This window comes from Cupressus sempervirens, chromosome 9, assembly GCF_028749045.1.
Source record: "Cupressus sempervirens isolate cs-2001-9-10 chromosome 9, ASM2874904v1, whole genome shotgun sequence".
Classification (NCBI taxonomy): domain Eukaryota; kingdom Viridiplantae; phylum Streptophyta; class Pinopsida; order Cupressales; family Cupressaceae; genus Cupressus; species Cupressus sempervirens.
Window position 1 is genome coordinate 330015254 of NC_143126.1, and position 18113 is coordinate 330033366.

General features: G+C 35.8%; 1 protein-coding gene across 1 annotated transcript in view; it reads right to left on the minus strand.

Annotated features, from left to right (window-relative positions):
- Nucleotides 1-6229: 6229 nt before the first annotated feature.
- The window catches only part of LOC149538693 (pescadillo-like protein), a 78973-nt gene continuing 67089 nt past the window's right edge, over nt 6230-18113 (minus strand). Inside the window, exon 15 of the mRNA XM_089800025.1 lies at nt 6230-6691. Within this exon, the coding sequence (XP_089656151.1) occupies nt 6608-6691 (84 nt within the window). The 3' untranslated portion in view covers nt 6230-6607. The remainder of the gene's footprint in view (nt 6692-18113) is intronic.

Consider the following 18113-nt stretch of genomic DNA (forward strand, 5'->3'; position numbering starts at 1 on the left):
GAGTGATCTACATCCTAATATTGCTTGACATTTTCCTCTATATATTTGGTGAAGGAGACCAAGGTAGGGCCCGGAACATGTTAGGGTCAATTTTCTAGTATTGTTTCTTAACCACTTCTTGCTGGTGGTTTTGATTATTAAAAAAGATAATGAAGATTCCTTTTTGAACCAAGCGGAAGTGAGAAAATTGAAACCCAATTTTATTGATCCAAATATTGTGCACCCAATCATTCATAAATTTTCTTGAGGGAATATTATCTACATCTTGTGCTACCAAGAATATTAAATAATCTTTTAGCCTACTCTTCTCACTCTTAATTGTTATGGATATTTGTGTATTAGGTTTGATAACATAGGAATTACCAATCTTACCTCCCTCATCTATCTAGAGTCAACGTGAACCTAATTAGTTCTTTTTGAAGAAGCATGGGCTATCGGGTAGAGCAGAAATGCCTTCAACAATATCTTTGAAACCCTTTGCATTTCTTTTAATCCTCCCTACCTTGTCTTTGGAAGCGTCATTCTATTGATGCTCAGAGCCCATAAAAGATCAATCACAACCTATGAATTAAATGTTATTAATGGGCGAGGGGACCTTCCGTCAAGGGAAAGGTTTCCTCGACGGTCGTGCCCTAGTTGCAGACCTCAATCCTCAACCTCCCTTCATTTTCACCTACCTTGCAATAAATCTTTTCATTGAAGGAAGAATAAAATATGGAAGACAAAGCCAATTAGAATCACCAAAATAATTAGATATATAACAATCTCAAAGACTACTCCCACGTACAAATATTTTAGAATATGCATAAGTATTTTGGAATATCCACAAATATTTCAAAATGTGCACAGTTAAGGCATGTTTCAATATGGTATCCAATTATGATGATTACAACATATAGAGGGTGATTCTCTAGAGTATTAAGTTGATGTCGCAATTTCTTTCCATGCCTCTAGAAAGATCCCAATATGGAGTTTTGTTATGCTTCCATTACATTAAAATACATAACCTAAGTTGGGGGCTTCCAAATACAAGTTTGCTGACATTGGAATAGCGTGTGCATGGATTATTACGAAGTAGCTCACACATGATCGTATTCTTTGCATACTTTGTTTAGGGTTTTCTAGAGTAGAACTATGCTAGATAGCTATGGGTATGTAGGTTTATGTAAAAAAAATTAATTCTTGTGGTTGTTTGTAATGTGGAGAAAGAGTATGACTAGGAGATTCTCACAATGGAGCATTACTCAATTGTTTCCAATACATTTCATTTCCATAACTTAATATTGGAGTGTATGCACCCTCAAAAGTCTGTGCACTTCCTGTAATGTCCCTCTAAAATAAGATTTAATAATTAATAGTAAATAAATAATGAGATATAAAAATAATGAATATATAATAATGATGATAAATCTATTATTATTATCATATTTAATTATTATACTTTTAATAGAAGAATATATAATTAATATAATTTAATAATTCATAATTACATACCTTTACTAATAAATGTAACTACATATTATAATTGAAATCTAAATATATACTAATCAAATATTTTAATGTAAAGGAATATGCTAAATATTAAATTATGAATAGCCACGATGGTCAACTTATACTCATATATTAGAATGGAAGAATGTCGACAGGAGGGGAATATGGACGGTAACCAAGAAGAGTATTAAATAAGATTTCCTCCTAACATCGGATCAGCAGACCTACTTTTACATCAATGGGGTTAATATCTGAGCACACTCCATAATTCATTTGGTTTATATCGTCTAACAACATTTAATCTTGTAACACTCAATCTGGTTGAAGCACCCATAACACTTCGCCCGGTTGAAGCAAAGGTAGATCCTCCATTGGAGGGGTTGCCGGAATACGAATTGCATGGGCAGGGTCCTGTACCCTCAATAAAATCCACAAACTGCGTACCTGGTATTGAAGGGATCATCAGATATATATTGTTGTCGCGTGTGGAAAGAACATATATGTTAGTTATGAATTCGATGTTCACAATCATCATTGGGTAGTAACTGTATAAATTGGAGATAAACAATTGCATTTGATTACTTTACAAACAATTGCATTTGATTACTTTACAGACTATAGCATAAGTCAGTAACAAGAGGTTAGCATCATTCCAGGGTATCAACGATAGAAGCCTCCACAACATTGATCATGTAAGGAAGGGAGAAAACTCATATACCAATAATAATAGCTAAGCTTCAGACAGCAAATAAGAGAGACGAGTCATCTCTAAATGATAAAGATCACAGAGCAGTTAGAAGAGACGCTCTAATAATTAAATAAAGAATACCCTTGCAGACTACAGCAATAGAAATAATAACTTAATTTCTCTCAGTACATACTCATCAAGTATTTAAATATACATCCGGTGCACAACGCAAATGATGGATATCCGTGATTTGAAGATGAAGCAAGAGGAACTTGATAAAAAATAATGCTCCCTATAGACCGAAATAGAACAGCAGCTGAAATCATGGGCATCTATTTGCAGCAACCCCATTTCTTCCTCCCCTCCTTCCGCTACTCTCTCTGGCATAGAGAAGCTTGTCCAAACTAAGATAGCAGATGAAAGGGTCAAGCATGCCTGTGAGCTAAACTTGAGGGTCCGCCGTCTCCCTCTTCCTTGCCCCAAACCTCTTGTAGCAGGCTACTCCTTCCTTAAAGACCAACTCGATAGTACTGACAGTTCACTTGTTTGTGCCTGGGTTGGGCATGACAATACCCTCTTTATCCGGTTACTTTCACTTGTTAATGGCCCTCGGACTCTTAGGGCAAAGAGGAAACTCTTCTCTCTCCCTATCAAGATTTATCTTGATGAGGATCTCACCAGATCGCAGGTGGCAGAACTTAAGGAGGCTTGGGCTCTCGTTGTAGCTGCCAGACAGGAAGTTAAATGGGCAGTGATCAGAAACCTCAAGGCTTTCGAGAGACTTTACCCACTGGTTGGGAGTTGAGATCAAAGTAGGTCCTAAAGGCTAGGTGGCTGCACTTCTCTCTCTCTCTCTCTCTCTCTCTCTCTCTCTCTCTGAGCTTGGATCCCTACTCCTTGTCAGGGTGATTCTTGCTCGCTTCTTCTTCTTCTTCCTCTTCTTACTCTTTTGGTTTTTGTTCTTGTTCTTTCGCAGACACCATTTTGTGTTCTCCTGTTTGTTGCTTTCATGGTTGTATGTTCTCGGTCCCATAGACCTTTGTTGGTCTTTCTTTGGACATTAATAGAATTATCTTATCTTATCAAGGTCGAGAATAGAGGTTTCAGTATTCATTACTCCAATTAGAGGCTAAGTCATTACATAGACCTCAATATATTATACTCTATCAGATACAAATTTATCTTCAATTCATATTCCATATCAAAAAAGTAGATATACAAATCATTCTTGCTGAAATCAATAGATATAAAAGTGACCTTATTCCTAGGATATTAATAATATCAATTCCCTAGTCACTATTACATTCATAACATATAATTTAAGAGATAAATAAATAAAATCATATAATTTGGGATTTGTAGGCAATCGTCCTCCTACTATTCATTATACTCAAGCAAAGGGACATTACACTTCCCTACTTTCATAACAACATAATGTTTTATTGAAATGTAAATTTTATTTCTAGAACTTAATATTGGAGTGTATGCACGTTGAGAAGTCTGTGCACTTCCCTTTTTTCATAACAACATAATGTTTTATTGAAATGTACATTATGTTTGGTGATGAGGATGTGGAGTGTTGACTTGGTGGTTAACATCTCTTTGGAGATTTGTGTTGTGGATCCAAGTAAGTCTCGACATTTGCATTAGGCATTAAAGTTTGAGCTTTAGCTGCAAGGGCAAATGCTACCTACAAGTGGTATCAAAGCCCTTGTGATGCAGGAGCATCTCAAGGTAGTTGGTCATCTTGCATGTTGCAGGGATTTTGGTGGAGTTGTGTGGACCTATTTGGGACTTGGTTAATTGTTTTTGTTGTATTTAATAATGTTGTAAGCCTTTTCAGGTATTTGGTATTTAATTTATATAGGAGGCTTACTTGTGGCTCTACATGTAATTAATATAAGGGTTATTTATTTTGTAGCTTACTAAGCCAACTTGTGGTTTAGTTGGGTATAAGTAAAGGATCTCGTGGAGCCTTTATGCATTCATTTCATCCATTCGGAGGAGTGAGTCTAGAGAGTAGCTGAAGGGCAATTATTTCCTGAGTATGTGAACAGAGCGTCGAATGTGAGGAAATTTACAACATGATTTTGATTAGTCATCCATCTTGGAGAAGAGGAGGTAGTAGAGGAGTGAATTTTGAGAAGGGCTAGTAGTTGAGGCTTGGGAAACAAGGATATTGCTTGGTGGGCTTGCAAATATCAATTGGATCTTCTTTGCAAGTTTCTACTAGAGTGTAGATCTGAACTAGCTAGGGTTTGGATTGGATCTTGAGAGATCTTGCAGAACTATTACTTTCTTTCTATTTGGTCGTAACTGGGAAGGCCTTACAGCCCGGCACATTGCATGTAATCAATTATTTTATGAATAAAGAGTTGCATTTGGTATCAGATTTTGTATCTTATATTGTGTTTCTACTATGTGGTTATTTGTTGAGGGCTATGACATCTCCTTTAGGGATTCTCCTGCCTTGCGTTGCATCACCTTAGGTCACGGATTTAAGTCTCCCTTCAATTGGAGTTGAAGGTCCGATTGGTGTTAGGGGGGAGATTGTTGAGTGTTGACTTGGTGGTCAGCACCTCCTTGGGGATGTGTTGTGGATCCGAGTAAATCTCAGCAATAATATCGAAAATTAAAAGTTCGAGCTTTTGGTGCAACGGCAAATGCTACCTACAAAGGACTTGTGTACCAAGAAACAATTGAAATGGTATGAGAATATCAAGGGTACAAAACTTAAATGTAAAGGCAAAAGAGGCTTTACAAGAAGAAACAACTATTAAATCAAACTTGCTACACAATCTATTGAGAGTAGTCGATGAGAATACCTATCTTTGACTTCAAAAAGATTAATCACAATCTTTTGAAATAAGGTCATGTAAACATTTGTTTGGAAGAGGTATCAATATGGCCATCATAAGAGATTACTAAGGAGATGAAAATTTAGCACTAATGAATAATCTATGCACGTGTACAAAAATTTAATAAGAAAAGAATATAAGTAGGTTATAGGATTACATCCTTTAGCAAACATCCATATTAACTTTAAAATGGTCTCTAAGCTGATTAAGAAGAGGCAATATAACTTAAATTCTAGTCTGTCGCTATTTAGGTTAAAGTAAAAATATACAAGATATTGGTTGCAACCATCGTACCTAAAACAATGAAACAAAAAGGGAGAGTCCTATGGTTATTTCAATTAAGGACAACATGATCAACGTTGGCGTAGATCCCCGTGTTGAATCAAGTGTGAATCATTATTTCTTAGGATATTACTCGATGCAAAGTGAAGAAGAATGTATGTTTAGAGGGGTAACTTTTTCCTATAACATCATACCTTACATGTTGAAAACGTGCCAGCAATGTTATTCATCATAGCATATATGTTTGGATACCCAACTAGTAAATAGATATATATTCTAATACTTGATTTTATGTGTATTTATTGTAGATGTATTCGAGGGCTTAATTTTATCATGCCATATACGTTTTCATACCCAACTAATTGATGGACGAATATTCTTATGTTGATTTTATGTGTGTACACATATATATATATACTCATACACATACATACATATTCTTATATGAGTTTACATTTGTACACACGCACACGCACACATTTGGACACACACACACACACACACATGTAGACATGTGAAATGAGTAAACATTTCCATTAGTTTTGCTTAATTTAAGCAATTCACATAGCAGCATTTAATAATGCCAAATTTGCTGGATGCAAGATACAAATTGCTTTTTGCCACAAGAGCTAGGCTAAACATCTAATCTACAACCCAATAAATCTATGAAATGAACTAAAACTATCAATAGCCAAATGCTCATAATAGGTTGCCAAGAAACAAGAAGACACTTTTAAGCATTTTTTACCAAGAGGGTACATCTCTGCAGATGGTATACAATTAAATTTTATATATGGAAGGCCATATTGTAGAAAAAGCTGGCCTAAGAATTAAAGAAACGAAACAAAATTTGGAAGTTAGCATGTGCTGGAATTTACTTTTCAAAAGGTGTGCTGAGCATGTGCTGGAATTTACTTTTCAAAAGGTGTGCTGCAGTGCTTAACTTTAAAGCATATGTTTAATAGCCCAAGCGACAGCTGATGAAGATTATGCAATGGAAATTTTACACTAGAATATGCAATATGGCAGAGAATATTCCCCAAGATTTGGAAGCATTCCCACTCATTCTTGATCACCTTATCTGAATACAATAGAAATACCTCTCACATGATGTCTATCACCACCAATTGCCGATACATTAGAAACTCCTTGAAGGATAAAAATTGTTTTAAATACATGGAAACTACTAACCCCTAGTATAAGTATCATTATATTTTCCTTTCAATGGAAAGCATATGATATAACATGCATTATACCAAAGAATGTTTTTCAGCAGTTGGAAATTGTCTCAGTCTTTCTTGCCTACTTTGTCTACTTTCTGTTTCCTTTCTTCAAGGAGCTTGACATGCGCTTTCTTTTTGGCTTTACCCATCTGCATAAATGAGCCAAAAAAATAAGTTCTACATTTCCATTACTGTATAGTAGTTTATAACGCAATTTAGGACAGCATTTCAACCAAAACACTGTAGAAACAAAAAAGCACTAAAATCATATGTCTCAAGAAAGCATAAACCCTGACAGGTATTTTCAGCTTTCAAGCATTGAAAACAATAGCTTGTACAATAGCATCTCAAAAGCCAACAATAAAGAAAACATGATGAGTACTGACCATAATTTCTCTTTCATTAATAAAATAATACATAACCAAAAAAAGAGCTTTTGACTTTTTTTTAAATTTTGAAGCATTAAAAAACTATCAGGAACTATTATACTACTTTCAAACACAAGAATTACAGAACATCGGGCTTATCCATCTTTAGGTACTACAAACAGAAGAGTACGGATCCTCTTTCAAATAGTCAAAAGCTACAAACACCAATGAACTTGTTCACACACACAATAATGCTTCTTTCTCCAACACATTTATTATATATGGAAGAATCCAACTCCAAGAACAAACTTAAAAATCATGTATGACCTTAAAATATATTAACAAACAAACATAATGCAGCAATTGATTCCATGTAATATTGTTTTCATTTATCTTTTCTATTTAATTTGTTGGAGCACAAGCTCCTTCAAATATGTTGTAGAAGCGACAGGGAGAAAGAAACGCACAAATGTTTTAAACCAGGAACTTAATATTACTGTTCTAAAAGTATACATAAGCTAAAACTGGCAACAGAATGATTAAAAACTGAATCTCGTGCTCAGAGAAGGTAAATTAGAACAGTGACCAGTGCAAGCTATTCTTAAATAAATGCTTGAGCACAAATATATGAAGAGACCACCTTTTATCAATCCTTGCGTGACTTCAAAACCACTCAGTTTTACTACTATTTGGTTCAAATTTCCAATGAAAAAGCAAAAAAGGAGCAATGGTAGACTACAATTTAATAAAATTTGAACAAAAAATGTTGTTTCCAGAAAATATTAGTGGACTGTAGAGCTCAGACTTCACTAAAACATGAAGTGTCCTTGCATAACACAGAATGCCTATGAAATGAGAGACTCCAATCTCTGGCATTTTTAATATAAAAGTAGACTAGTGATATTGAGATCAGGGATTGTATATGGCAGATGCTATTGAGATCAGGGATTGTATATGGCAGATGCTAATGAGCACTGATGTTTACGCATTCGAAAGTACAAACATAAACTCCTTACAAGAGCTGCATGATTGGAAAACAAAGGAAGCAACTTTACCGCTGCATTCCATTTGATGAACTCTTCTGTCTCCAATAAGTATTATATTCTTAACAGGTTTCCCACATGACAAGTATTAAGAACTATAGAAGTCACTAAAAATTGTTATTTACATCACAAAAAATAATATAATAGATAAAAGTTAAACCATTGCTTTCATTGTTCTTGAGATAACAGGACTAATTTGAGAGTAGTGTGATTGTCTTTGTAATTAGTCCTTATGAACTAAGGATGATTGCGGATCCCAATACAGCACGGCTGCTCAAACGTAACATTGATATAATAACATCATTAAAAACACCACTGGTATTTAGTGTGATTGACGGATTATTATAGATTTATAAAACTGAAGTATGCACTGTCCCACTAAAATTGTTTTGTTTTGTTTTTGTGCTTTTTTGTGACTAAATACTTCAATGCTAAAGATGTTTTGAGTGTTTTTATAGACCCTCACCTTTCTTGTTGCAACATAATATGGTAGTTTTTATACGGGACAACTGCATGGGAAAGTAGGCAAGGCAATAGCATAAGACATTTAAACAAGATATTCCAAAGGGAAACAGACTCGAGATTAGAAACAGAATTGAACCAATTCAGGACTAAAAATGATAATGAAAAATCCCCTAATGAAGGAGAATATTCAATAACTTGTTCAATGAGTAATGGCCAAGGCGACACACAACAAATGGCTCGACTGATTAAATAAAAGTGTCTCTGCATTTTTTTGGGAAAATTTGTGCAACAAAGTGCAGCAAACATTGAGATTTGACCCAGGTATTCAGAAGTATGGAGACTGCTTGAAAATAAACTTTGAGAATAAAGGTTGGCTCTCTCTATGCATAGGAAGAAGCCATTTCAAATTTATTCAAGCAGCTTGCCCATATCATTAATGATTTTCCAATTTTTTTTATAACCAGGGAATAGGAACAAGAACTTGATGTAGAAATCAAGGTAATCCAAGTACCAGAATTGTTTTTTGGGTGTCGTATATGTCTGACAGTAGAAGTCAGCATCCGAAAAAACAAACAGCATCTCAAAGATAGATTCCACGTGAAATTAGAATGCCAAAAGTTATATCCCCCTAATTTGCTTCATGATCTACCATAGCATTTATTCTGTTGAATATTGTGCACTCTTGTATGCATCATTACAGGCTATGGCAGTAAATATAAAGTTATACCAGTCATGAGATTGTATTGGTATCACAATTATCTTTGGGAGGTGATTGATATCTTTAGTTTTATAGATCATTGTTTACTATTTTTGTAAATTGTATTCTGAAGGAAAAAATCACCATAAAATTGCGGGTGATATCACAATATATACAGCCATGCACAGTTTTCATTGCTTCTACAGTTTTAAAAAAAAAAAGTTAAAGATGTTGACTCATGGATGGTTCCTACTAAATTCTTCAGGATTATCCGATGATACAAGCATTTTAGCTGTTTTCTTACAAATCATTTTAAGTAATTTTAGCTTAGCTTTACTTGTACTGATTCTCTAGATAAGAAATTTTGCAGATATGGTCCATGAGGCAAGTATCTTTGCTGTTCATTTGAAAAAGCCAATTTCAGTCAAGAAACAGAAAAACTTTTCCTGTGGGTGCTTCATGTTGATTTTGGTAGCTTTCAATAGATCTACCTGTGATGACCGTTGATTTTTGATGTGCTTGTGGTTTTCCATCACTGCCGTATATTTTTCTCCAGAGTTGTTCATGATTCTTTGAATCTTGAAGCTTCATATCAGGCCATTTCTGTTTGTGCTCTCTGTTTGATGCTTATATATGCTATTATGTTTCTTCAGCTTCAGCAAATATCAATCTTGATCGTATTATAATTTCTGGTCCTTCCAATTGCCGTCATTGGTTCTTATGCTTCATATCATGGATACTATATAATTGCTGACTTGGTAATTTTTAGTGGTGGAATTTATATTTCTTTATCTACCAGTTTATTTTGTGCTCTTGCATCTCTTGGATGTCTGCTATCATCATATTGACTTTGTCAGCAGTTATTAACTAAGTTACTGGTTCGGGTTCGGTTCCAAGTGCGAAGTTCAAGAACCAGTTCGCAAGTTCGTCAAAATTTTGAAAAAAGGTTTGGGTTTGTTGGGGTTCGTTAGAACAAAAACATGTAAAAAGTATAGATATATACATATTTATGAAGCATGAATTAAATTTAAAATGTAGCATAGTAGCATAAACACATTTAAACAACAAAAACACCATAGACTTGTAATCATAGTGATCATATCATCATATAGTTCAACGTCAAAAATTCAAAACATTAAAAATAAATCATAGCATCAAGTTCAAGTATCATTGTTTCACGTTCATTGTTCAACTAATGGAATAAAAATCTATTAATATTCTATGTTCTTCAATCTTCATGTTCTTCTTCATATTCATCTTCTTCTTCTCTGGCATTAGTTGACTTAGCAATAGAGCTAAGGCCAATGGGATCAGCAGCAGCAACAATGGTATTGGCATCAAATTCTTTGAAAAATGACAATGAGAGGCCACCAAAAGCATTTCATAACAGCCTTTAAGGATTGTGCATGCCCAAAACTTATTAAATTTTGCAAAAAAAAAACACTTTATTGTCGTCCGCAGGGCCCAGAGAGCACATGGTTCAAACTAGGTTCAAACTTGGTTCGAACCAGATCGAACCAGCAGGCAAAAATTGGAACCATGTCCGAACCAGACCCAAACTTCAAACCAGTTCAAACTTATGCAGGTCCGGGGGTTCCAAGGGAGAACATGGTAACTTAGGTTATTAATATTAGTTTTAATACCGTTCTTTAGAGTCTTGGACATATGCTATTGAAACAGCAGCAGTATTATTCATTCAAGTAGAATGCAATCAGTTTTAGTGTGTTGTTTTTATCATTTTGAGATTATCAGAATATCAAGCGCATCTAATTCAGAGATATCTGTGTGGTCAATCCTGATAGTAATATTATATTCTGTTATTTGGTGAAAATTACAGACATTTTATAATTATTGGTGTGTGAAGATTCAGATGATCTTGCCAATCCAATTAATTCAGTTGATTTTCTTGACTCTATTGCATCTGAACCTTCTACTATCTAATAAGCTTCAAATCAGCAAGTGTGGAAGGATGCAATGATGGAGAGGTACTGTCTATCCTTAAAATTGATGTATGGGATATACTTCCAAGATCAAAAGGTAAGTCTGTGGTTTCATTTAAATGGTTATTTAGGATCAAACATGCTACTGATGGTTTTACAAAGAAATACAAGGTTAGATTTGTAGCTAGAGGTTTCTCTCAAAAGGAAAGTATAAATTATGGAGAAACTTTTACTCATGTGGCATGTTATACTTCCATCAGGACAATCATTGTTATTGCAGTTGTAAAGGGTTGGAAGCTTCATCAAATCAATGTAAAAACAAATTTCTTAAATGGAGTAATTGAAGAGAAAGTTTACATTGAGCAGCCCGAAGGGTTTGTAATTCATTATAGAAAGTCACGTGTGTGTAAGCTGAAAGATGTAGGCTGAAAAAGGCTTTGTATGGCCTTAAGCAAGCTCCTTGTGTTTACTATGAAAGAATTGATATCTGTCTTCTAAGTTTGGGCTTTCAATAGAATGATGCAGATTTGAATCTGTACTTTAAGGTAATTGATAACAAAATGTTGATCCTTGTGCTTTATGTTGATGATTTACTTCTAACCGGTGATGATGATCTTATTGTTAAGTGCGAGAATGAGTTTCCGTCAGAATTTGAAATGAAGGATCTTGGATTGTTGCATTATTTTCTTGGATTTGAGGTATGGCAGAAATCGCATGGAACTATTTTAAGTCAAGGAAAACATACAATAGATATCTTCAAAAGACTTGGTATACTAGATTGTAAATCTATGATTACCCTTGTGGAAGCAAATCTGAAAAAATTACATGAGGATGCAGCTGTTTCAGATTTGGTTGATCCTTTTGTGTTGTGAGGTTTTCACACCATCACCCCAAAACTTTGGGAACCCCCTTTTTTCACGCAAGCCCTAGCAATTTTTGTGATTTTTATTTTTTTTGGAATTTTTGGTCCAGAGCCTTCGAATTTGAAAATTTTATGCCTTGGACACCTTCGGGCCAGGAGGGATGTGATTTGATTTGATTTTCACCTAGTGTTAACTTCATTTTCCAAAGCATGTAACTTTATCCTTAGACCAAACAATTTTTTTAAAAACAACATTTTTTCGATGGTTAGAACGATATCTGGCAGGATAGATTTGCAAATTTTGCACTTAGACGGATTTTTGAAAATCTGAAATAATTGTATAAGCTTGAGCATTTTCAAAAATGAAATTTTTTAGATTTAATTGTTTTCGAAAATCTTGAATTTTTTGGTGAAAAAGGAAATTCTATGATAGTGAAATTGAAACTAGAAAATCGATTTTGAGTGACAGGAAAAGGATTAATTTGGTTAAAAAATTGGAATTGTTTTGCAAAATTAAAATTGGATTGAATTGCAAGATCGCATTAATTTGGTTGAAATATTGCCTATAAGATTTTTAAATGTCAAAAGGAATTGGTAATTTGGAATTGAAAATCGATTTTGGCTTGCTAGAGTTGATTTTAATGATATTTTAATTGTCAAAACATTGTTAAATGAAAATTTTAACATCTCCTAAGCTTTCCTTATTCTATTTTGCAATTTTTTATCAAAACTGGCAATTAAATGGGATTATTTCACTACGGGCTAGGTAATTTTAGTGATGCATTTAAATTTGGGCCATTAATGAAGGCACTATTTTAATTTTGATTTCCTCCAGGGCAAATCGGCCAGCTTGGAGAGGCAAGGAAATTTTGGTATAAGAGGGGCTTCCCCCTCTCTCATTTCCTCATTCCATCTTCCTCCTCCTCATGTATTGAGCGATTTTTCTCTAGAAGGGCAGCTTGCAGACTTGGGCAATTAATTTGGGCAGATTTTTCCCTGCTTGGCGTCATTTTTTCTTCTTCCATCTTGGGCAAATTTCTGCCCTAGGTCAGATTTTTGGAGCAGATCTAAATTTTCTCTTGCTTGGGCGATTTTTTTTGAAGTATGATTTTCCTTCCAAGGGCTACGAATTCCTGACCTAGATTTGGGTGATTTTGTTTGGTGGAGAAGCCATGAGATCCAAGGTCTGATTTTTGGCAAATTTGGGCGATTTCAAGGAGGACAAAATTCTAATTTTTGCTAGGGCATCATTATTTGCAAGGAAGGTTGAAATTTCGAAGATCTGATCCGAATTTGAAGAGGGCCCAGTTATTGGTAAAGGCAAGTTTAAGGTAAAATTCTATTCATTTTTAGAGTTGATTGTTGAAGACGGATTCTATTCCTTATTCTTGTTTGGTTTGTTTCCCTTATATTCTTCTTGCATTCATCATCCACCACTTCATCATTCCATTTATCGGTTGAAGGATGGAGACTGATAAGTGTAAATCTCATAATAGGACACTTGGCGAGGCAGAAATAAGCTAGACCACCCTAGGTTGAAGATGGGAGATAATAAGTGTAGACCATCCTAAGGTAACGAAGAGGCAGAAATAAGTAGTAGTCTCACCCCTAGATTGAAGGTTGAAGATTGATAAGTGTAAAGATCAGACTTGGAGAGGCATAAATAAGCTAAATCTCATCGATAGAAAGAAGGTTGGAGATTGATAAGTGTAATCCATATCATTTAGAGCGAAGAGGCAAAAATAAGTATTTAGGATGGTAGAAGTTAGTGCAAGCAAGAACCCAAAGGGAACAAATACCAAAAAAGACAAAGAAGACATGATGCCTAAGACCACCTTCTTCTCGAAAGTGAAGCGAATAAGTGATATCAATATCGGAATAGTGAACATGGTACAGTTGAAGGACAGATTGAAGGAAGGACAATCCCCTATGGCAAAGAAGATCTACAAGAGCGGAATTGTACACACGGCAGCTTTCCCTCCTACCTTGCCTTGTCTAGAATTGGTAATGGAATGTGCATCCCAGATTGATATTACTACTAAGTCCATTTTTGATGAAAGGAAGAGAGTGTTAGCCAACATCGGCAGACAATTGGTCAAATAAGTATTTAATATTCCCCAGTATAAAAGCATGACAGTGGTAATGCTGGATCAGGCAGCTAAGTAATTTCAAGATAATCAGGAGGCTTATTTCATTCATCTAAAGCAGAAATGGTTACAGGCAAGAAGGGAGTTACCAGGTCATCAAGGCTCACTAAAACAGATTTCAAATCAGAGTATGGCGATCTAATTGTTCTTCTTAGCCAAATCATGGGCTTAGCTCAAGGTATGCAATTCAAAAACTAGATGTACTTCTTTATTGATAAAATTGAAAATGGAAAGAGATAATTTGATTGGGCTAGAACCATAAGCGAAAATTTAGAGTTGCAACTTAGGACAGTGCAAAATCAAAAGCAACTCTATATGGAGTCCTACCTTTTCTATATGATTGCGAGACTATATGAAAATATGGGGCTTAAAGCTTTAGGAGTGATTGGCAATGGACTGAGACAATGTTTGGTGCATGAATGCTATCCACAGCTTCATATGCACAACACCAAAGACTATAAAGTATTTTATGATGCCTTTGCCATGAAGACAGTAAGGATATTACAAGGGACACCTGCTAAGAGGCTCTCAATGGAAGCGGAAGTAAAAGTTAAAGTATGGGAGTTGGTTCATCCAATTTTCGCAATTCACATATATCAAAATAGCAGGAAGTACAATTTGTCCCAATAGACTTCCAAGATACCCACCCGACAAGGTAGTTTTGCTAAAGTTGGCTAAGCAACTTGAGCATTTTGACAAAATGATGAAACTTAAAGGTGAGACAGGGATTACCTTCTCATTTGGAATAGGAAATGATACTTGCCCCAATCCTCTCACCTTTGCAGCTATGGTGAAAGAGTTAGAATGGTCTCATCTAGGATTGTACAGAGCAAGACAAGGATTCGATCCTAATGATCTTATCAAGGCATCTCATGGAAATACATTCAAACATATTCCTACTATAGAAGATTTTTGGGCCAATGCACAGGATGACTTTCATGTGAGGAAGCTAGCTTTCTCAAGATTGTCAGTGAGCATGATGAGGGCAATCAGTTGGAGAGGCCTTGCTATTCCCGATCAACTGGAAGATGATGAAAATGTGCTAAGAGAAGATTATGATACAGTGGATGGAACAGAATTGGGTCTAGTGGATTGGGATGATCATCAGGATCCTTCCTTAGAGGCAATTACAAAGACAATTGATCTACACACCGAGTCGTGGTACAATGGGAAGTTGACGCAATTACAAAGAGAGAAGATATGCCTTACTTATGAGAAGATGAAACCAAAGGAAGAAGGTCCAGCAGAGTCAGTCGGACAGAAAGGTGAAGGTAGTAGCCAGCAACAAAGAGTCGTTAAGAGCAAGAAGAGAAGTTTGGAGGTTGAGAAAAGCAAAGAACATTAGGAACCTCCAGCAAAGAAATAGAATGTAGTGCCTTCAAGGGAGAGCATAATTGAGACTAGAAGCCAAGAGGATAATACAAGTAGACAAGGGGCCACGGTAGAGGTGAGCTCTGATTCAAAACTAGCGGTTACAGTGATAGTACCCAGTACTCTCCTCTCTTGGAGAACCAACATGGAGATGATATGACAGTCACTAGTGAAGAAGAATATAAGCCAATTGATATTGAGAAAATAAGTCAAGCGCCCGGGGCTGTTGGTGATGTTTTGCTAATTGAACCAAATCTAAATTTGGGGAGATGCACTTCACCACCATGGTTAAGGCAAATGCTTATGCCAAGAGGCGAGGTGGTGACTACCCGAACAGTTGAATATATCCAAGGGTTATGGAAAGGGAAGATAGCGTGAAACAAAAACAAATTACAAAAACGGTGGCTAAGGTAATCAGGAGTGATGCTGAGGGTCACCAAAAAGTTCAAATTGCTATACCAAAGGTTAGCAAGGCAGTGGATGAGATTGTAGCCCAAGAATATGAGATAGTTGATCATAACTTGGGAAGAATCATGAATGACATGGAATGTGAGGAGATCTAGGAGGGCATGGTTTCAATCAAAGAAAGGTTGAGGAAGGCAAACAAAAGGATTGTAAAGTTGGAGACCGAGAACAAGTATTAAAGAGATTGCCAGCCTATCCAACAGTTGCATTAGGCAGCCCTTCCTCAAGACAGTGGGAGCAACATAGAAGAGATATCGGCTCAGTTGCACGAAGTCAAGGATTGGATCCATGATACAATTCAAGATGGGCGAAATTTCTTGCCTTCCTTTGTCTCGACATTCAGGTCATTAGTAGCTATTAGAGATAAATTCAGAACATTTGAAGGTGAGTGGAAGGATTTCCTTCCAGTCAAGGACTTGGCCATTCCCAGGCTACTAGCATTTATCGAGCTAACGGAGAAATATTTGGAGAGGGCCAAGTTGGTAGATGGAGGAGGAATGAGTAAGGTGGAGTCTTGGTTTGTTGCCTTGACTATCAGATTAAGAATACTTGAAGATATACAGAACGAGATTGCACAGCACAGCCCAGGCGTTCACACTTCCATTTCCACTACGATGAGCGATGTTGGGGTTGCGCTTGATTTGAAGATATCAGAGAGGAGGACGTCAATGAGATAGGATTTGAATCAAGATTGGATGAGTTAGTGAAGGTTGCCATTAAGAAGAAACATTTGGGCACCCTTGCCTCCCTCAGTGCCTTTATCGGATATGCGAGAGAATATGAGGAGTATGAGAAGGCACTGTAAGCAACAAGCAACATGATGAATTCAACTGAGCTCAAGATGAAGCACATGCTTTGCCCTCCCATGAAGGAAGTCAACGACAAGCTAGCCAAGTTCATTGCTTTGGCTAAGAAGATGAAAGAAAAGGGTAGATTTATATTAGAAGATCATTTGATGTAAGCCCACATGGCAATTTCTCCTTCTTGGGTAGGATAGGTGTTTGATTCTAATTGGCTACAATTTTGGTGTCTTCTCATTGGTTTCCACTTTTCCATTTTTCATTGGTCCATTGATGAGGTGGCATCTTCTCATTGGTTGATGGGGTGGCAACCCTAATTAGGGTTTCTGGGATTCAATGTGGATCGTTGATTTTGCCTCTTAATCTCTACCGTTGATTGTAATTTTGGCCTCTACATAAGGCCATTTGCTCTCATTTGTAAAGGGTTGAAGAAAATTGTTGCTTAAGATAATACCAAAATTGCCTCTCTTTATCATTGTTGTGACTTGCATGGTGATTAAGAACATTTGGTGTTATTGCATAGTTTCTACTTCCAATAGTTTAGATTCCTTTGAAATTGTTAAAGTTGATTTCATTTCAATAAGTTGTTAAGAGTAAGAGTAGATGGATAGTTATATAGTGATATTAGTGGATGTTTGATAGAGATCTATAACTAGGCCACTAGCATCCTAGTGGCTTGTTAGGAAGCCTTGCGTGGTAAACTAGTCTTTTCCCTTGAATCATTGCATCTATGGAGGTAGAGCCACTAGTAAGCTTTCATTAGATTCGATCCCCATCCATTTACTAATATTTCCATTCATAGGAGTAGGAGTAGAGCAGCAAGTAGTTTAGTAGTTGGAGTTCAGTCAAGAGAGAAGTTAGGAGAAACATCTTTGGCAAAACATACCCCCATCATCATCACCATCAGCATCATTTGGCGCTCATATACATTGCAAAATCCATCATCATCACCATCACAACAAAAGTTCAATAAGCCTCGAATGAACAACGTAAGGCCGCCTACGTGATTACCAGCAAATCACATCAATATAACTGAGTTAGTATCCGCAGGTGTAAGGAACATTAGAGTTTTTCTCATGTCTTCATGAGTATTAACTTTTCAAGAAAGGAATTGAGTGTTTGAGATTCCAAATCAAGTATTCAATTGCTAATATGATATGTAATGGTACAAAACTGACATCAACACTACGTATAGGCAGCTGATTGGTTTCTTAATGTATTTAGTTAACACAAGACCTGATATATGTTATACAGAAAATACATTATATTTGGATGTATCAAGTTTTCTTGAAGGTACAAACTGTATTAAAACAATGATCCAAGTATGATCATTGAGTATTAAAGAAGTTATCAGAAACAGATATTTTGTCTGATTTGAAAAATTCAATAAAGGAAATATTTCTGGTGGGCTGG